Source organism: Macrotis lagotis, chromosome 2, assembly GCF_037893015.1.
Source record: "Macrotis lagotis isolate mMagLag1 chromosome 2, bilby.v1.9.chrom.fasta, whole genome shotgun sequence".
NCBI classification, from domain to species: Eukaryota; Metazoa; Chordata; class Mammalia; order Peramelemorphia; family Peramelidae; genus Macrotis; species Macrotis lagotis.
The window spans coordinates 13,562,739-13,584,157 of NC_133659.1; the positions used below are offsets into that span (position 1 = coordinate 13,562,739).

The following is a 21,419-nucleotide window of genomic DNA, read 5'->3' on the forward strand; positions in this document are numbered from 1 at the left end:
TGAACCAATTTGGAGGCAACCTCCCCAGCCCCCACCCTGAGCCCCATTCCCAAAGTCTTCGGCCCGTTGGCAGGAGTCCTGCTTGGTCCAGAATCTCCCGCTGCCCCTTCCCACTCTTCTTCTTCTTCCTCAGTTTGTCTTGGACGGTTTTCCTCGTCCTCATCGCCTTCTCCTGCCCTTCCCTCGACGACAATCACGACCGTTGCCACGAGCACGATGGCTCTGCCAGCTCCTCCTCTCTCCTTCCTCGCCCCCTTCAAAGACGACAGCCACGGCTTCCATGGCGCTGCCAACTCCTCTTCCCGCCTTCTCCCCTTCCTCCTTCCTCCTCCCCTCCCCCTCCTCCCTTCTCTCCTCCCCTCCCCCTCCGATGACGACGACTCCACGGACAACGATTACTAGATTACTACCGAGACCAGGACACCGAGGACTCCCTCTCCCCTTCCCCCCTTTTCCCCTTCTCCCCTTCCTCTCCTTCCCTCCCCTCCCCCGGCACCCTTCCAAGCTCTCCTTTCCTCCTCTGTTTCCTCTTCATAATCTTAGCCACCTCAGCCCCGTCCAGGATGAAGTTCGGCTCTTCGGGCTTGGTTCTTGAGCAGTCCTCCTTTCCATCCTGGCCCTCCTGCGTGTCCTTGCCCTGCCTCTCCTGCTCCGCGACCTCCTCCTCTTCCACCTGCTCTTCCACCTGCTCCTCCTCCTCTTCCTTCTACTCCTCTTTCTCCTTCTCCTTCACCTCGTCCTCCTCCTCGTCCCTGTCCTCCTGCGACGAGTACAGCCTCGACGACGACCAAGAAGACGATGATGATGATGACGACAACTTCGACTTCTCTTGCCCCCCGCCCCCTCCCCCTCCAGTGACGACCGCCCCTTCGATGACGCCCACCACCTTGACGACTCAGACCACTCGACCGACTCTCTCTCCCTTTCCCACCTTCCTCTCCCTCTTCCCCTTAGGCGCCCTCTTCCCCCTCTTCCCCTTCCTCCCCCCTTTGCCCTTCGTCCCCTTCAACCCATTCTCGCTCTCCCATGAAGAGAACTACTACTCCGACGACAACGACGACGACGACGACGACTACGACTACTACGACTACTACGACGAGGAGGGCTTCGACCAGGACGACCAGGACTTCGACCAGGAGGACGACCTCTACAACTCCGAGGACTTACTCTCCCTCCTCCCCCCCCTCTACCGATGAGGACCACGACCACTAAGACTTCGCCTCACTCCTCCTCCCCCTCCTCCGCCCCCTCCCATGACGACTACGACCACTACCACCAGGATTCCGACTCCTCCTCCCCTCCCTCTGCCTTCGACTACTATGACCTCTACGACTCCCCCTCCTCCATCTTTCCCCTCCTCTTCCTCCTCGCCCTCCCCCTCCTCTTTCTCTTCTTCCTCCTCCCTTGCCCCCTCCTCTCCCTCTTTCTCCTTCCCCTCGGTTAATCACCAACCCGCCCCCAGCTCTGATCACAAGGAGCACGACTTGGAGGACTGCCCCTCCTCGCTCCGCTCTTCCCCCTCCTCTGCTTCTTCCATCTCCTCCTCCCTCTCAGAGGACGAGGACTCGTCCTCCCGGTCCCCCTCCTCTCCCCTATCTCACTTCCCCTCCTCTTGCTTCTCCCCCTCTTCCTCCAGTGAAGACTCGGAATCCGACGTGGACTCTGAGCAGAACCACCAATCTTCCGATTGTTTGACTTCCTTACCTGCCCTAGCTTCTAATGTCCATACCACAGTGCCCTCTGCCTGTCTCTCGCCCTCGGTGATACTTTAACTCTCCCCTTCTTCAGGGGACTTGTGATTGCCACGCTGGGACCTCTTCAGGTGAGACTATCTGGGGGTCATCTTCAGGCTGCTGCAGCTGCTGAGGCTATTGTTAAATCCTAGTTTCCCTCTATGTCTGTGTCTATGTTTGCGTCTATGTCTGTGTGTAAGATCGAAACAGTTGCTGCTGTAGTTTCCAGTTAGAATCCCTAGGATAAAATGATCTACCCAGATCCTGCAGTCCCCTACCTTATTTACTACATCACAGATAAGTGATGTAGTACTTCTAATAAAAGTGATGGGCCAGGAGGGGTAAAGTTGAAAGAATTTGGGAAAGGAAAAGAGGTCCTTGGTCCTCTTCCAACTGGAGGACAGTAAAGGAAATGGAGCATGATGTCTCTCATTTAATGGTCATCAAAACCAAGTCCCTCTAATATGGAAATCGGTTTGACAGGACTGCATCCCGATCACCTCTATCAAATTGCTTGCCTTTTTCAGTGAGGAGTGAGAAGAGGGGAGGACAGGAAGGGCAGGAGGACGGGAGAGAATTTGGAACTCAGAAAATCCAAAGGAGTAAAGTTGTGTTTTACACATCACTGGGGGAAAAAATTAAAATGTTAACAAAAATCCAAGTTGCTGTCCTCAAGGAACTTTCATCCAAATGGAGGAGACCATATGCAAACTATCACATACAAATCAACTGAGAAAGATGGGAGAAGTTGTCCTTAAAATCAGAGGAAATGCCCTGGCATCATAGACATACTTTACAAGAAAACAGTTATTTGTTCTCCTTCAATGGTTAAATGTTAAGCATTTATGAAGCATCAACTGTGCCTCAGACACCATGCTTAGCCCTAAAGAGAAAAAAAGGCAATAATCCTTATCCTTTTTTTTAGGTTCTTGTAAGGCAAGTTAGTGGCTTGCCCACAGCTAGGTAATTATTAAGTGTCTGAGGTCGGATTTGAACTCAGGTACCCCTGACTCCAGGGCCCGTGCTCTTTCCACTGTGCCACCTAGCCACCCTTCCTTATCCTTTTAAAAATAGCTGTATGCACTTCTGTCTTTATTATTAGTATCTGTAGTCTTTTACAGTCTTTTTTGGATCTTTTTAGTCTTTTCACTCTATCTCCAGCATCTTGTTTATATTCGCTTAATTCCCTATTTTCTTTTCTTTGGTTTTCTATTTACTTAAGCAATACTTGGAGTTAGATATCGAAGTTTCTATTACTATTGAGTTCTTGTCTATTTCTTTTTTTTTAAAGCTCAGTTAATATTTCCTTGATGGAGCCAAGATGGCGGCATGAAAATAGGCTTCCCCAGGAGCTCTCTCCAAAATATTTCAAAAACCTTAAAATTATGACTAACTAAATTTTTGAGAGACAGAACCCATGGAAAGATCCAGTGAGGCAATTCTTAAGCCCAAGGTAACCTGGAAGATCATGGGAAGTCTCTGTTCCATGGGGTTGGAGGGGATGACAGCACAGCCAGGATCACCACACTGGAGTGAAGAATCTCCAGCCTTCTGGGAACAGCCTTCAGGGCACCTGGGTCCCTGGGAGTGCTGGTTCCTGGCAGTAGATGCAGTTTCCAGACCTGCCAACTCTGGGAAGACCAAACACAACTTGAAAGATCAATGGGGAAACCTCTGCCAGAGAGAGCTTGGAGCCCAGGTCAACATGACCCTCAGCTCAGCCATGGCCATCACCATAGCTGTGGTCATCAGTGCAGCCCAGATCCCAGGGAATGGAAGCAGGCCCACAGAGCCACCCAGGAGGGAGCTGCCCAGTAGCCACCCCCAGAGCACTCAGTCCATTGAAAGTAAGGGGGTGGAGAGAGATTGTTGAGGTCCTTCCTCTGTCCCTGGGACAGGACTATGGTGCTTTGTCCATATTCAGAACCTGGTCACAGTCTGGGGTCCCCCATTTCCATAGATCAGGGATCCTCCTCACAGCTCCAGAGCAGAGGGGTGTGCTTGGGGTCTTCCACAGACCAAAACACAGGCCAGGAGAGCAGTCAGAGTCTCATAAGACCTTGAAGGAACTGAAGTCCTTGAAGGGGGGGTCTCCTAATAATACTCAAAAGCTTGGGAAGTACCCCCAAACCAGAGCACAGGCTGGGGAAATGAATAAACAAACAAAAAAAGGAACCTGACCATAGACAATTACTTTGTCCCACGGAGGATCAAAATACAGATTCAGAAGATGACAAAGTCCAAGTTTCTGTATCCAAAGTCTCCAAGAAAAATAGGAGTTGGGCTCAGGCTATGGTAGAGCTCAAAAAAGATTTTGAAAAGTAAGGGGGGGTAGAGGAAAATTGGCAAGAAAAATGAGAGATGCAGTAAAAACATGAAAACCAAGTCAGCAGCTTGGTCAAGGAGATCCAAAAAAATGGTGAAGAAAATGACATGTTAAAAAACAATCTAGGTCAAATGGAAAAAGCAGTCCAAAAAAGTTAATGAGGAGAATAATACCTTAAAAAGCAGAATTGGCTGTGTGGCCTTGGGCAAGTCACTTAACCCCATTGCCTTGCAAAAGTCTAAAAAACAAACAAAAAACAAAAAAGCAGAATTGGCCAGATAGAAAAGCAGATAAGAAAGCTCTCTGAAGAAAACAACTCCTTCAAATGTAGAATAGAGCTAAAGGAAGCTAATGACTTTTTGAGGAATCAATAAACAATAATACAATACCAAAAGAATGAAAAACTAGAAGAAAACATGAAATATCTCATTTAAAAAAATCAACTGATCTGGAAAAACAGATCCAGAAGAGACAATTTAAAAATTATTGGGCTGGGGAGGCTAAGTGGTGCAGTGGATAGAGCACTGGTCCTGGAGTCAGGAGTACCTGAGTTCAAATCCAACCTCAGACACTTAATACTTGCCTAGCTGTGTGGCTATGGGCAAGCCACTTAACCCCATTTGCCTTGCAGAGAGAGAGAGAGAGAGAGAGAGAGAGAGAGAGAGAGAGAGAGAGAGAGACAAAGCAGAGGTAGAATAGGCTAAGATAGTTCATGTAAAAGATAAGAAATAGCTTTTGCAATGGTATGGAAGGGGGAAGGTGAGGGAGAATGGGGGAACCTTCATTCTCATCAGAAATGGCTCGGAGAGGAAACAGCACACATACTTAACAGGATATAGATCTCTAGAGGGAAAAAGAGAGAAAGGGGATAGGGAAAAAGAGGACAGGGGGAGTGGAAGGGTGGGATGTAGGTGGTAGAGGAGAGGGTAAATCATGGGAGAGGATAGTTATAACACATTTTCGTTTTTACTTTTTGCAAGGTGGTGGGATTGGGCGGCCCGTCTGGGACCACAGGGCCGGGTGGTTACTGTGACTCTGGGGTGGGATGTGGGCTTGGGGTCTCCTGGCCCCAGGGCCAGTGCTCTGTCCACTGCACCACTTGGCTGCCCCACAGTATACTTTATTTTTAAGGTTTGTTTGTTTGTTTGTTTGTTTGTTTGCAAGGCAGTGGGGTTAAGTGGCTTGCCCAGGGCCACACAGATACGTAATTATTAAGTGTCTGAGGCCGGATTTGAACTCAGGTACTCCTGACTCCAGGACCAGTGCTATCTATCCACTATCTATCCACTGTGCCACCTAGCTACTCTAATAGCATACTTTTGAAGAAGGACAGAATGAAAGGAAAGATAAAATATAATAAATGGTAGTGGGGAGGAATGAATAGAGGGAATTGCAATTAGCAACAGCAACTGTGTAAAACTATGGAAGTAACTTCTCTGATGGACTTATGATAAAGAATGTGATCCACCCCAGAGACAGAGCTAATGGTATCTGAACACAGACTGAAGTACAGGTTTTTTTTTATTTTTGTGGGGGGGGGGGAATTATGTTTATTCTTACAACAAGACTGTTTTAGTAATGTGTAAATAAATAAAAATGTAAAATTTTTAAAAAAGACCTTAAAAATATTTCCTTGATGATGATAGGTAAGAAGTCATTTGGAATGTATCTTTTTAAAGATAGTGCTTTATTATCTATGATTGTTTCAAAATAATGTAGTTTCCTTATTCATCCATTTCCATTTCTTGAATGCTTTCATTTGCTTAGTCAGGTATGTGGGTTGCAATTCCTGCCCTCTTGTATTCTAGCAGTAACTAGGAAGGATTTTGGAAGTCAAATAATATAATTCCTTTATTTCATATATGAAGAAATTGAGGCATGGAGAAGGTAGTTGACTTGCTTAGAATTGCATCAACCTGGAGAAGAAAAGAAGGGACCTAGGACAAACCCTCAGGCTAAGAAAGACTAGAGCAGTAAGACAAATCAGAGAAAACCTGGGAAATTGGTGTCATAGAAGACAATGAAAGGAAGAATATTCAGAAGTGGAGGAGCTAAAAAAAGTTAACAAAAGCTACAAAAAAGGTGTGGAGTTGTAATATTTGTTATATATGATACATATATATTTATGTACTATAGCTCTCATTAGTACATAAGCTCATTATAGTAAAGATGGCTTCATTGCTGGGACAGGTGGTAGCTCACAGTAGATTGCCATCTTGATCCCAAGATCCAACCGCGAACTTTTTAACTGCAGCAACTTTCAAAGATGATCAGACACAGTCTTGTTCATAAACGATGCCAACTAGCAATCCAGTGGCAGTATGCCCACAACCTGTAGGGCAACTTCTGGGAAACCCAAGTTTTGGGTTTGGTTGGAGGAGGGGAGCACAGTTGCCTGTCTGAGAGGAAAAGTCCATACTGATAATTAGACCATGGACAGGCAGATTCAGATGTGCTGTGTTGTTGACAGTTTGTTGCCAGAAAAATCACATATTGGTACTTTTTGTCCATCATTGCTGGAGCTTCATTGTGCCTCCATGATATGGGAGGGAACCATACCAATAAAGCCAAGGACTTCCACAGCAGTCATACCTTCACCAGAAGTCCTGCTTCCTATGAAATTAAGCCATGAGCTGCAACTGTTCTGGAAAACACCACAAGACAGATGACTTTGACCAGCATTCCTTTCACTATAATAAACATAACGTGTGAGTTGAAGTAATTGGAGAGGATCATATATGTGATGTCACGATCCTCTTCAGTTGCGAGGGACAACTACTACTGCTACACCTGTAAATTTAGAAGAAGAATAACAAGTACCGTCCAGGATGATTGTGACGATTCAACGAGTTAATTGATAAAACACTTGATATACTGTCTGGCACATGGAAGAAGCTGTGGAAATGTTCACTATTATTACCCAAGGAAGAAAGTTCGGACTTCTCTTTCAACCCTCTCCCTTGGAGTTCACACTGTTATTTGTTTCATAAAACCTGGATGCATTTACTAAGGTTACATTGTAACTCTCCCAAGCTGTGTCTTAGTTTCTTACCAGTCTCTTACTAGACTCTGTATCTTATCCAGATTTTACGTCTTTGCCTCTCTCTTCTCTCCCTCCAACACACTTTTCTTCTTACAGCAAGTAATTAATAAATGTCTATCACCAATAAGTACAACAACCATGTCCTCTGATTAAAAGCAATTTTCAATATTCATTTTTGAAACTTTGAATTCCAAATTTTCTACCTTCTTCTCTCTCCTCCCTCCTCATTGTTTTAAAAGGTTAGCAATTTGATAGAGGTTATACATGTATAACCAAGAAAAATATTTCCTTAGTCAAATTGTGAAAGAACCTCAAGAAAAATAAAGTATGCTGTCTGTCCATCTTCAGACACTACCAGTTCTTTCTCTATAAATAGATAGCACTTTTCATAAGTCCTTCAGAGTTGTCTTGCATCACCGTGCTGCTGGGAATAGTTAAGTCATTCTCAGCTGATAATCTTACAATATTGCTGTTACTTTGTACCCAGTACATTTCCGTTTGCATCAGTTCATGTAAGTCTTTGAAGTTTCTCTAAGAGCATCCAGCTCAACATTTCCCACAGCAGAATAGTATTCCATCACACTCAACTAGGTCGATATTATTTCCCCTGATGTTACCTCTAAGAAGGCTTCACTAGACTTTATATTTCCCCTAGTGCCCAGCACAGTGTTCTAGACACCATAATCTTAATGAAACTGTATTTATTATTATTTATGACCATTGATTTTTCTCTGGTAAAATGTTGCAATTTAGCATATGGATTAAACTCAGATTTATGAGTAACAAAACTAGTTGTTACAGGAAACACCTTGGAAATATTTTCAATATGGTGCCAAAAGCTATCATCTGAAAAAGCCCAGTAGTGGGTTTTCCAAAGTATACACCAAGAGTGCTTTGTCTTTAATTGCTTTGGGCAAAGGGAATCTGTGAATGAGCAAAAATTCTGGCCCTTGTGAAAGAGATGGTCTATTTGGATAAAGACAGGGAAGAAAAGGACTTCTGGGTTAGTCATTTTATGTTTGATATGTCCACAGAGCTTTCACCTAGATATTTTTAAGGCTTTTGTAACATCCTGGCTTATCTTTTCCCCCCACAATCTCCTTTTTCCACTTGATGACCTAGTAGAGGAAGCCCTGAGTTGGAAGCTTGCTTTAGATACTTGCTAGCTCTGTGTGCCCCTGACTAAATCCCTTAACCTCTTGTCTGTCTCAGTTTCCTCAATTGTAATATGGGAATTAAAAGCATCTAATGCTCATTTGGATGATTAGATGTGATATTTACAAAACGTTTTGTAAACTTTGAAGTGCTGTAGAACTGCAATCACTTTCATTTCTTTAAATATGTGAGTGATGCTTTTCCTCTTTAGTATTTGCCTTACACCAGAACTTTTGTGAAAAAGAAGCAGAACAAACCAACACATTTACCACTGTATGTTCCAATACACATGTAGTCCACTGCTTCTATATTAAAGGCAGATAAGATTTGTATTACCATCAGTTTTATGGAGACAAGATTGGTCATTACACCTATCTGAATTCAGATGTTGACCAGTATTGCTCTCCTTGGCTACAACTTATGATTCTTCTGAAATTGTTCACATCACCCCACATAAGTTCAAATAAGTTTTGGATTGATACTGCTTGTTCTTTTCTTTTTTAATTAACAAAGTTAGTTTTTCAACATTCATCTCCTTTGCAAGCTTATGAATTTCACATTTTTCTACCACCCTCCCTTCCCTCCCCCTTTCTCATGGCAGTGAACAATCTGAAATAGGTTGTACGTGCATTTAAAGCATTTTCATATTAGTCATGTTGTGAAAGAGGAATTAGAAGTAAAATGGGAAAATCATGAGAAAGAAAGAAAAAATACTAAGAAATTGGAAAAAGTGAGCAAAGTCTGCTTTGTTCTACAGCCAGACTCCATAGTGTTTTCTCTGGATGGTCTCTCAGGATTGTCCTTGATCACAGAACTGCAGAAAGGAGCTGTCTCCATTATGGTTGATCATCTCATAATGTTGCTATTAATATGTACAAAGTTCTCCTGGTTCAGCTCACTTCACTCAACATCAGTTCATGCAAGTTTTCGAGGTTTTTTTTTATGGAATCTGACCACTCCTGATTTCTTATAGAACAATAGTATTCCATCACATTCATATACTATAATTTGTTCAGCTATTCTCCAATTGATGGGTCATCCTCCCAATTCTTTGATTTGTTTGTTATTTACAGAAGTAAGAACTCCACATGTGGGAAGGGATCTCAGAGAACGTTTGGTCTTAAGACATGCATAAACAAGAATCCTCTATAGAACATTTCCAGGAAGTGACTGGCCAGCCAGTGCTTGATGGTGAGTTCATTATCTACTGAAAATTCTTAGTAAGGAGTAACTTCTGCCAGTGACAGAAGTTTAAATTTCTCAAAGATATATTTCAGAACTGGCTACTTCCTCCTTTAGTGATTGCTAATCAGATCTCCATAAAAGAGAGGTCCCTTAGCAGAACCACATTACCAATAACATGGGGAGTTGATCAACCCTGATAGATGCAGCTCCTCCCAGCAGTACAGAGAGCTAGGACAAGCCTAGGAAACCAGCTATGGCCAATGTTATCTCCATCCAGAGGAAGAAAAACAAATCAAAACAAAAAATCCTGCAGAATCTGAATGAACACTACATTCACTTTTTAAGAATTTCTCTTATGTATTTCTTTCCTATCTCTTGGTTTTCTTTCTTTTCCCTTAATCCTAATTCCTCATACTGAAAATGACTAATCTGTTAATGTGTTTAACACAAATGTGTATGTACAATGTTCACCTGACTGTTCACCACCAAGGGGAGCCAGGTAGGAAGGGAGGGTAGAAGGAACTTATGTAACTTGAAAATATACATATGTGCATGTGGATGAATATTGAAAACTTTCACAACTTGTAATTGGAAAAAGAAAAAAAGAAAAATAAAGAGAGGTCCCTTTCTTTAGTAGACCCTTCCTCCTTGCCTTTTCCAACATAGGTTAAATTTCCATAGGCAACACAGTTCCAGATTAGGAGATGAAGGCTTGGGTCCCACTTCTGCAACTCACTTGCTATGTGCCCTTGGGCAAATATTTAACTTATCTGTCTCTCTCTAATTCTGAAATTCTTTGATTCTAAAAACTAGCAATGGGGTCTTTGTATGAGAAGATAATATTTTTAGCATAATCTCTTGTGGAGTAATACCTTCCAACTTTCTCCTTTAACAAGGGCCAAGCAATAGCATGATGGAGGGGAAGATAAAGGTCAGTAGGATCACTGGTAATGTCGGTCCCAGAGAGAGAGAGAACACCAATTCCAGGTTTTATGTAAGGACCTAGGTGTTACAGAGCAGTCTCCACAACAAGAGCTTATTACCAATGCATTATTAACTAAACTTTCTCCAAATTGAATTTTTAAAGATTAAGAGGCTGAAAGAAATATTTTTCCCATTATGATTATTTTAGATATATAAGGATCAGTGCTAACAAAATATGAGCAATAAAATGGAGATCTGAAATAATTACTTGGATTTAATCTAAGGAGGAAAGTCACATTATTGAAGAAAACATAGGATGGCACTCCTGACTCATGAATTATCTGAGTGGACCACCATGTCATTGAGAATTCATTCATTCATTGCTGTTCCTTCAGTGGTCTCACACACACCCAATACTCAGAATAATAACTAAGATTCATATAGCAACACTTTGATATATATTATCTCAGTTAATTCTCACAACAAGCCTAGGAGGGAGATGTTATTACTTTTATTCCCATTTTACAGATGAGGAAACTGAGGTTGAGAGAGATTCAGTGACTTGCCCAGTCACATAACTTGTAAGAATCCTGGGTCTGAATTTGAACTCAAGTCTTCCTATCTTTAAGTTCATCACTGCATCCCTTGTACCATCTAACTGCCTAAGAAAGAGGCCCCAATTTTGAGAAATGTTGGAGATCAGAATCCACTTCAATTCTGAACGTGTGTAAATTCCCCCAATCATCAAATCTCCGTGATCTACTTTTACTACACCAAATAGAGAACAGAGATCACGGTAAATGACATCCAGTGAAAGAACAAAGTTAAGTGACAAAGACTTACCCCCAGATACTTCTACTGGGGTCCCTTGCCCTCAGACTCCTCCAGCAGGAGAGGAGGATAGTCTATAAGAAAGGATATAGACCAATGGGGTGTAAGCATAATTCTACTCTCAGAAGCAGAATCCCAGATTTGGAAAGAACCTTAGAAGTTGTCTGGGACAGCCCAGAAAACTCATCAGGAATTTCATCCACAAGGAATCTGTCTTGTCACTGCTACCTCCCCCTACTCGAAAAAACACTCCTGTAAGGATGTAGCAACATACATTCTTCTCCTCCCCCTTTTAAGGTAAAAGAATAATCATTTTTAACATTGAACAGTTCATTATAAAAGGCAAACTAACTGGAGGAGTAAGAATATTCAGATGGTGGAAGTGGGAAGATGTGTGTGGACAGAGATCAAGAAGTGTGTGTGGGGAACTTCCAGGGAAGAGTCAAGATGGTGGTGTAAGGGAACCTCCTAGAACTTTTCCCTGGAAACGACTTTGAATGAAGCATCTAAACAGATCCTAAAGTGACAGAACCCACAAAAACAAGACAGTGAAACAACTTTTCAGCAAGGTTATCTGTTGGAATTTAATATTCAGGAAAAGGTGTGTCTCATATAGATAAAAGGGAGGTATAGCCCAGCATAGGCAGGAGACCTGGGACAGTCATTTTGCAGCTTAGGTCCTGGCTCAGAAGGACAGTATTGAAGGACCAAACCCCAGCTTGGAGAGCAAGATTTGAGCTCCAGAACACTGGTATGGTGTTGGGCTGCCCTAGCCCAGGGAGCAACACCAGAACATGTCAAGAACAAAAAGCCAGGGCCCAGACCCCTGGTCCCCAGCAAAAAAGCTTGGTATTGTATACCCTGTGCCCCAGGAGCAAAGTTCAACTATCAAAATGAACAGAGAGAGAGAGACAGACAGACAGACAGAGACAGAGACAGAGAGAGACAGAGAGACAGACAGAAAGAAAGAAAGAGAGAAACGTCATCTCAGAAGAGGAAAGCAGTGACCAAATGCCTAATGTGAAGTCTTAAAGGGGTTTATTAGTTACAAATGCAAAAAGATTCTTGGAAGAACTCAAAAAAGATTTTCTAAACTGAAGAGAGGAAGAAAAATTGAGAAAAGGAGAATTCTGAAAAATTGAAGAAAACAATACCTTTAAAAGTAAAATTGACCAACTGGAAAAGGAAAACTTCTTTAAAAATAAAAGTGACCCAGTGGAAAAGGAAACAACTCATCTAGAAGTAAAATTAACCAACTGGAAAAAAGAAAACTCATCTTAAAGTAAAATTAATCAGCTGGAAAAGGAAACACAAAAGTTGACTGAAGAAAATAAAACCCTTAGAAAATTAGAATTATACAAATGGAAACTAATAACTCCATGAGATACCAAAATACCATCAAGCAAAAGCAAAAAGCTGAAAAAAAATATATAAGAAAATGTATAGTATCTCTTAGGGGAAAAGGACTAGCCTGGGAAATATATCTAGGAGAGATAGTTTATGAATTATTGATTTACCTGAAACCCACAACTGGGGAAAAAAAAGCCTGAATGATATTGATGCAGAGAAACGTGGGCATAGGGGGTGATGAGATCAGCTGGAGACAAACCTTATAAATCTTTTGTTGGCATTGCAAAGGGAATCTTCCTTCATCCTTTCCTGAGCATCTGGGATTTCCCTTAAAGGGCCCGGTTGAACAGAAAGAAATCTCTCTTATGGTTTGGAGTAGAGGGATTAGGAATGTCTGGGTTATTTAGCAGGGGAAGGTTAAAAGGAGGAGCCAGAGGCTCAGATGGGTTAAGGAAAGGTGAGGGTGAAGGAGGGATGGGGGGAGGGATCAAGGGAGCGGAAGGTGGAGCTGGAGGATAGTTGGGGCTGGAGGCTGAGAGGTGGGTGAAACCAAGGATATGAGGGTTTGTGTTTGCCAGGAAACTGAGGTCACCAGAGGCATGGGAGGAGGTAAGAGATAAGCAGTCCCTCTCCTAGCTAGAGAAGGGCTCAAGTCAAAATTTAAACCTCTTAAATCACCCTGGTGGCTCCACTCGGTTCTGCTTCATGCCTGGAGGCAAGCTTCCTTTTGACTGAGATTTCTAAACCTGAGGTGGACAGGTTTGGGCTTCTTTGGTTCTTAAGAGCATAGAGAGGGGGAGTTCCCAGGGCTTCAGCTAAGGCTTCTTGGGTTGGTTTGTGAGGAACACTAGATTCTGACACTAGCATGTTTAAGGGACCTGGACTTGAAGGCCTAGGAGTTGGGGAATGAGTTAAAGTTTCCAAGCCAGAACAACTGCCCTGGGGTTCTGGTGGGAAGCTATTGGAGTTGGATTTGGGGGCCTGTATAACATCAGGTCATCAAGAATATCTATCTGTTGCACGTTTCCCTCACTTATTGGGGATTTTGTCACTGATACTTTCCCCTTTTTGCTAAGTTCTTGGCAGTTTGCTAATGCCATAAAAGCTTAAACATAGCTAGCTTCTGTCATTCTCCCTGTCCTACAAAATTTGTCGATTATAACTTCACATTGCAGAGGGCCATGAACTGGCCAGTTTTCATGTCCCTTTAGATAATACCTAGGCCAATCCTGTGTGCAGAACTTAATGAGATATTTCTTTTTTTAAAACCTGCAAGTCTTAATTCCTTCCAATGAGATAGCACCTGACCCAAAGGAGAAGCCTTTGGTACTGAATAAGCTTTGCCCATGTTTTAATTCTCCTAACTTCTAACTGAGGAAACAGATCAATCGGCTTTACAGCTAAACGTCCTTCCTAATGACCCACTCTCCGAAGTGGAATAACCCAAACTCAGACTGTCTCTCAGTGGTCTGTCTGACTTCAACACCAGGCATGCCCACATTTAAGGACACCAGGCCAAGATTAGCATCAAGCTAATCTCTACAGTCTCAATCTGTACCCCATCTTGAGAGTGCATACAGGGAATGACACACAGAGGGAGGAGAGCTAGAGATGCAATTAATTTTCCCACTTTTCTAAAAATCCAGGATCTAAAAAGGGCCATGCTTCTGTCTGGTGGAGCTCACCAGTGGGGCTTCCCCGTCTGGGCAGAGAGAGTCCCTCCGTGTTCACCAAAATGTTGCCGCTGATTTGTTTCTTGGGTTCGGTTCTGTCCCTCGAAGAATTGCATCTCAGACTCAGGAATGCAGGTTGTGGAAAGAAAATAGAGATTTTTTTTTTTAAGGCTTTTGTAAGGCAAAGGTTTTTTGTAAGTGGCTTGCCCAAGGCCACACAGCTAGGAAATTATTAAGTGTTTCAGACCCGATTCGAACCCAGGTCCTCCTGACTCCAGGGCCGGTGCTCTATCCACTGCGCCACCTAGCCGCCCCTGAAAATAGAGATTTATTCAAGGAAGTTACAGTATATTAAGAAAGTTAAAAATAATTTAAAGAGAAGACCACATGGATTGCTGATTGAATTGACCAGGCCAGCTGGCCAGGGTTCGACTGGAGACTGGAAGGTATAAAAGGGGTTGAGCTCCTCCCTCCTCCTTAAATTCTCTTCCAGAGTCTATGGGAGGGGGTGGTGACTTGGGAATGACCCAAGTCCCTCATTGGAGATTTTGCCTTTCGGGGAGGAGTCGCTTTTGGGTGGTCTTCCAGGACCTGTGCTCCCTGCTGCCCCACCAGAAAACAACGCAATCCCAATCAAGTTGAAGGTCATGCCCTCAGGTGTGGAAAGCTGAAGGAAGATTCCCTTTACAAAGCAAACAACAGATTTACCAGGTTTGTCTTCCTCCAGGAAAACTAGAAGAGTTCATCAATGCCACAAAATAAAAATTCCAAGGAATACTGTAGCCAAATTTTAGAATTCTCAGCTAAAGAAGTGTGTGTACTGGAAAGCCTAGGCACCAGTTACAGTCTCTGAGCACAGCACACACACACACACACACACACACACACTCATTCTCAGCTCCAACTTAAAGAATAAGATGCCAAAGGCTGGTTTGAATCTTACTCTCTTTGTTTTAGGACTGCAGGCATATGGTGGGGGACTGGAGTGTGTGTAGAGAAAGAGGAGCAGTCTTATACTAAAATATGTTTCCTTTGTCATTGCCTTTTGGAAGGTATAAAAATACTTTATAATATTGTTTTTGCAAATAATTAGGCTTCACCACCACCTTGCTAGAAGATAGTATTATTACCCTCTGCTTATTACAACTGTTGCTACTGTTCTGATCACCATTCCCCACTGAGCACTGACCACAGGGATCTGTCACACACAGAACATAATCAAAAGAATGATGAGATTTACTTTTTCTCACATGAAGGAACAGATTCTTCTCCCATCTCTCTTTCCACAGGTTGGATCTCCTTCCTGAAATAATTTCTTCCTTTACTCTTCTGCCTTTTGTATCTTCCTTTGTATTTATTTCCTTTGTTCTCAAAGAGGACCATGACATCAGGGAGGTGATGCCAGGACATTCAAGTGAATTGGATTTAAGTGAGGCAGTACTGTGCTAAATTGCCAGCCTCATTTTCTCTTCTGGAGCCCTTTAGTTTCAGTGGTCAAATTTGGATTAGGGCGACTGGAGATGGCCCTAGAAGTGGTGGGAGACCTTGACCTTTTTAAACTAAAGTCTTTGACAGGTCTCTGTTTGAGTCAATTACCTTTCCATGTTTAAGGCTAGGTAAGAAGAAATGAGGCAAAGGATAACCTCTTTTACATAGTCAAAAACAAATAAAAACTTCTAACCCCACCCCCCCCAATTCAATCTGGGAGACATAGATCCTTAGGGTTTCTGGACAAAACAGAAATGATTGTTAGTTACACTTACACTGAGCCTTATAGGCCCAAACAATGCTCAAGTGAGAGGCTGGGACCTATTCTTAGTCTATCATTGAGAACCAGAACAATTTTGGATTAAGGCAATGTCCTTAAAAAAAAGAAATCTAGCCCAAGGACCCAGATATCATGTGAAGTTTCAGCCACAAAAATTTATATTATTTTGGGCAAAACACTCTCGGTTAATTGTCTGATTTTCTTTTTGGACAGAGGGAGAGGAGGGAGGGAAGGAAAGAAAGAAGGAAGAAGTAAAGTAGGAAGGAAAAAAGGAAGAAGGAAAAAAAAAGTAAGGAGCTTTGTTGTCTAACTGGAAGTGATCAGTGGGGCAGCTACAAATACTCACAGATTGTTGTTTGTCCTTCAGTCTGGAAGAGGACTTTGATGTCAGGAAGGTGATGTCATGAGTTGTAAGTGAATTGCAAACTTCCTGCACAGTTTAAATTAAGTACCTCATGCAAGAGACCTTTCCAGATCTCTCCCTTACTAACACACACACACACACACACACACACAGAGAGAGAGAGAGAGAGAGAGAGAGAGAGAGAAAGAGAAACACACTTGCAGTTGCCTCTCACTCCCTAAATTTACTTCCTATATACTTTGCACAGTTTTGAGCAAATTTGCAGAAGTTTAATTTTTTTTCTATTTGCTTTTCAGCTATAATATAAATGCTCAGTTGCAGAGGTTTCATTTTCTTTTCTGGGCAAGTCCCTTAATTCCTTGCTGCTCTAGGTAATTCTCTAAGACTAAGGCTACTAATGTATGGGTTGTGAAGAGCTCAGAGGGGCACCAGGAGATATTCTAAATTTTTGAGGGAAACCAACTCATCAAGTCCTAATTCTATTTGTAATGTCATAACTTTGTAAAACTGTATTTTTGGAGTTGACTGTAATAAAAGGCAAGTACCGCTGAAAAATCAAAATGAAACAGGAAATATTTATGTAGTACTATAAGATTGTTAAAGTGCTTACAAATATTATTTCGTTTGATCCTTGTAAGAACCCTGGGAGGTAAGTATATTATCCCCACTTCACAGATGAGGAAATTGAGGCAGACAAAGGTTAAGTAACCTGTCCAAGGTCATATAGCTACCAAGTGTCTGAGGTTGGTGGTGTCCAATCTGATTCCAATTTTTGAGAAGTTGTGAAGTGCCTTAAAGGGGTGCTTATCCCTTTAGGAAGTAATTAGGGTTATTTAGGGATGAAATTATATTTTTCTTTCAATTTATGTATATATTTTTTCAAATTTCTGCTAAGTTGTTAGGACATAAATATTTATTGTTGTTAGAACCTAATGTAGGCATTTCTTTTGGTCTAAATGCAGTTCTTTGAAAAATGTCTGTGTCACTAAGGTTGTTGTAAACTAAGATTTGGGAACTCCTGCTCTAAGATTTCATGTTGCAGAAATAATTCTAGCTTCTTTTGATAGAGGGAATTTTCTCTTCTAAGAGTTCTCTCTATCGGTGAGTGTCACTTTGAATTGTCCCCATCTCTATCTCATAAATCAGCTCAGACTATAGTACAATTGATTGATTAAGGTATCTTTGGATTGTAGCAATATGTTGTTGGAAAGGAACTGGGTTACAACTCCACAGGGTCCTGTTGATTGAAATTGGATTTGGATGAGTAGGGAAACGTTTGGGGAAAGGCCAAAAAATAAGAGAAAGGAAAATTGGGGACTGATTTTTAAGGAATTCATCAGAACTAAACATGTTTTTGTTCATTCTTGTCTGACTCTTCATGACCCCATTTGGAGTTTTCTTTGCAGAGACAAGGGACAGACTTGCCATTTCTTTTTGAAGCTCATTTTGCAGATGAGGAACCTGAGGCAAAGAGGGTTAGGTGACTTGTTCAGGGTCATCCAGCTAGTAAGTGTTTGAGGCTGGATGTGAACTCATGAAGACAAGTCTTTTTACAAGCCCAGGGGCTCAATCCCACAGGCTGCCCCCCCCCCACACACACAGAATTAGGTATCAAAAATCAAACCCTTATTAGCCATTGTATTTGTCCTCAAGCATGTGTGTGTGTCCATGAGAAGTATACAATAAAATGCCCAAATAGGGTCTTTTCAGCTCTAAGATACTGTGATGCTAGAAAAAGAACTCAGTTTGCCAAGGAGGAGAGACTCATGTAAACTCATTTGTAGTTGCAGACTCCTCCCACCTCATTAATCTGAATCTTAAAATATGAGAGTGTTATTGAGAATATTTCCTCTGTATCTCTTTTCCTGGAAAGAATGTGTAATTTTCCTTCTAGGAAAACAGGAGAAGCAAAATCACTAGATAGATTCTGAACACATCAGAAGATTCAAATGGGATGGATTTGAGTATATTTACTCATCTGAAAGCCCAAGGCAGAGTATGCTCTCCTTGAAACCAGGGCTTCTGTCTAATTAACCTTTATAAGTACTCCAACCCCATGGTCCAGAGATACAGAGAGAGAGAGAGAGAGAGAGAGAGAGAGAGAGAGAGAGAGAGAGAGAGAGAGAGATTGTGTGTGTGTGTGTGTGTGTGTGTGTCTGGTATCTTCAAAACAAGTTTGTGGAGTCAGACAGGAAAAAACCAGCCCAATCCTTGTAGGGAGTGAGTAACTGGGTAAATAATCATTATTCTTTTCATTTCTATGATTTAAACCCCCCCCCCCATAGTAATATTGTAAAAAGAACGTACAGTGATGTCAGAATACCATGGAATCGCAGATTTTTAGAATTGGACTGAAAGGGGGGGGGAAGAGGGAGTTCTGAGTTCAAATCCTGAACTGGCCGTTTGTTGGGTCCCTGTCAGACCTCGGGCAGATTGCTTGGCCTGCCGGGGGCCTTTCTCCTCATCTGTAGAATGGGGGCACTGGACTAGAAGGCCTCTCAGGTTCAGGTTGCTTGCTTCCGTATCTCTGAGCATCTCACCCAACCCCCTGATTTTACAGGTGAGGAAACTGAGGCCTGGAGGCCTGCAGCCACTTGGCCGGAGTCATCCAACGCAAGGCGAGGCAGAGAAGGAGCTGGGAGCCGAAGCTTGTGCTCCCCGCGGTGATCGGGCGGGAGCTCCCTGCCTTCTGGAGGAAAGGGAAAGCTGGGGAATTCAAAAGCGAAAGTGGGAGGAGGAAGTCTCAGGCGCCCGGCGAGCCCCGGCGCCCTGCTCCGGCCGCCGAGCAGCTGAGTGGGGACCCCGAGCCTCGCGGGGAGCCGAGTTCCAGGTGCTCCTCCGGCTCGGCGGCGGCTCCGCCCTTGGGGGACCGGTGCCCGGGCGCGCTCGCCTGCCAGGGATGAGCCTCGGGCCACGGCCGGCCGGCTCGCCCCCTGGCAGCGCCCAGCTTCGCGGGGCACCGGCCCCCGGGGGCCGGAGAGGTGGAGCCCCCCGCGGGGGAGCCAATAAAACGGCGGACTCCACGGTCACTTGTAGGAGGTGAGCAAAGGAATCGTGTTGCGAAAGTAGAATAGGAAGAATAATGACGCCTTCGGGGGCGGCGTGCCCGGCCCACGGGGGCTTGTTCTCTCTGGGCACTGAACTTCTGCGAACTTGACCCAGAACGGGACCTGCGCAGTAGGCCGGCCGAGCTCCCCGGGGGGTCGGGGGAGCCCGAGGGGGCCCCGTCACGGGGGGCGCTCGGAGCGGGGCGCACAGCCCGGCCTCGGAGTTGCGGCTGGCCCCGCGTGCCCGGTCAGGAGGCCCGGAAGTTTGGGGGTTTTCCCCGCTTCTCCGCCTCCCCCCCTTCTCTGTCTCGTTCCCCCCCAATCTATCACATGGCCGAGATATAATAAAAACAGAAAAATGGCGACGGTCACGTTGTGGCGAGTCTTGCTGCGTCATTAGATAATCTTGGTGCAAGGAGCGGGAAGAACAAAGGGAGAGGGGCCCGGGCCTCGGGGGGCGCGGGGCGCAGCGGCCGGGGCCGTGCTCTCCGGGCGCCCGCCGGGGTGCGGGTGGGGACGCGCGGGGTGTGCGGGGCGGACACGCAGGCGCGCGGGGCTCGGCGGGCCGGGGCCGGGGCGCCGCGGCGGCAGCTCCCCCTGCGCCCCCCGCGGGAGCTGTCCGTGCGCGCGCTCACGCACGCAGCCCCCCACCCTCCCGCGCGGGGGCGCTGGGGGCGGGGACGCGTGTGTTGTGGAGTGGCGGGTCGCCGTGCGTGGCCGCGCGCCCCGCCAGGGAGCGCTTCATCGGGGGCCCCGGAGCAAGGCCGGGGCGGCCCCCAGCTGCGGACGGGGCACCCCGGGGCTCCCCGCGGCCCGCGGCGCGGCGGCCGCTGTAAACAGAGCCGGGCTGCGTGTTGTTTACATGGAGGATCCGGCGGGAGGAGCCTTCGAGGAGGGGCCGAGGAGGAGGAGGAGGAGGAGGAGGAGGAGGAGGAGGAGGAGGAGGCGGCCGGGACTGAGTGCCCGCGGCCCCCGGCGCGGCCCCCGGCGCGGCCGCCGCGCACCCGGGCAAGGAGCCAGCCCGAGCCACCGGCGCCTCTCCGCGGACGGACGGACGGCCGGCCGGCCCGACGGACGGAGCGCAGCGGCCAGGGCCGGGCCCCCGGGTAGGAAGGAGGGAGAATGGGCCGGGGGGGGGGGGGGGCAGGGCCAGCCTGACATCTTCCCCGGGACCTGCCACGCAGCTTCCCCGGGGGGAGTGAGGGGGCGCTTGGAGAGACTTCCCCGCGCTGCGCGGCGCCCCTCGCCCCGCTCCCCGGCCCCACCCTCCGCCTGGCGCCCCCCTCTAAGGGATAACCTGTTTACTTCTATCCAGGAGCTCCGGACGGGCCCGGGCCGGGGGGCGGGGGGCTCTCAGGACAATGATTCGGGGCTGGGATTCCGGGATCCTTGATGGAGTTGCAAGATGGGGCTGGGGAGGGAAGCAGAGGCCCCTCCGCACTCGCGCCTAGCCGACCCCCAACGAAGTCCCCTTGTGGCTCCTTTCCTGGCGGGGAGTTCGCCTCTGCCCTCACTCCTGGCCCACCTCCCCATCCTCCACTCCCCACGGCTCCCTTCCCTTTCCCGTCCTTCCCGGGGCCACACCTATGCCCCCATTTCCCGGGCCTTAGGGGGAGGGCGGCAGAGAAATCCAAGACTCGCTTCCCCAGCCCTCCTTGCCGAGCCTCCCCATTTTTTTTTTTTTTTTTTTTTTTTGCCATCAGCAAGAAACCCATTTCTCCTGCCTTGCCTTTTTGGCCTTCTGATAGCTTTAGCGCGATCCAGGAGAGTGGAAGGCGCAGGTGCTCCGTGCGTCTGGGTCGCCCTGGCCGCTCAGGAATGACAGGTGTCCTGATGAGGCAGGGAGCAGCGGGGGATGCAGCTTCCCTTTCTTTCCATTTCTAACCCCCCCGGAGGCATCCCCAGAGCAGCAAGCCCAAACTTCCCCTTCCAGCCTTCGCCCATCCTGCCTGTCAGACTCGAGCTCCAGAACAGGGAAAGAACCTCCTAATAGACGGATCTTAGGAAGCTGGTACCTTAT

General features: G+C 45.6%; 1 protein-coding gene across 2 annotated transcripts; it reads left to right on the plus strand.

Annotated features, from left to right (window-relative positions):
• Positions 1 to 444: 444 nt before the first annotated feature.
• Positions 445 to 19,787, plus strand: LOC141512372 (uncharacterized). Of its 2 annotated transcripts, XM_074221251.1 has the most exons (3): positions 445 to 1,822; positions 9,331 to 9,448; positions 18,913 to 19,787. In XM_074221251.1, exon 1 carries the CDS (start codon positions 564 to 566, stop codon positions 1,194 to 1,196), a length of 633 nt encoding a protein of 210 aa, XP_074077352.1. In that variant the 5' UTR covers positions 445 to 563; the 3' UTR covers positions 1,197 to 1,822; positions 9,331 to 9,448; positions 18,913 to 19,787. The 2 variants fall into 2 exon arrangements, with proteins under 2 accessions (XP_074077352.1, XP_074077353.1); XM_074221252.1 differs by lacking the exon at positions 9,331 to 9,448.
• Positions 19,788 to 21,419: the final 1,632 nt, after the last annotated feature.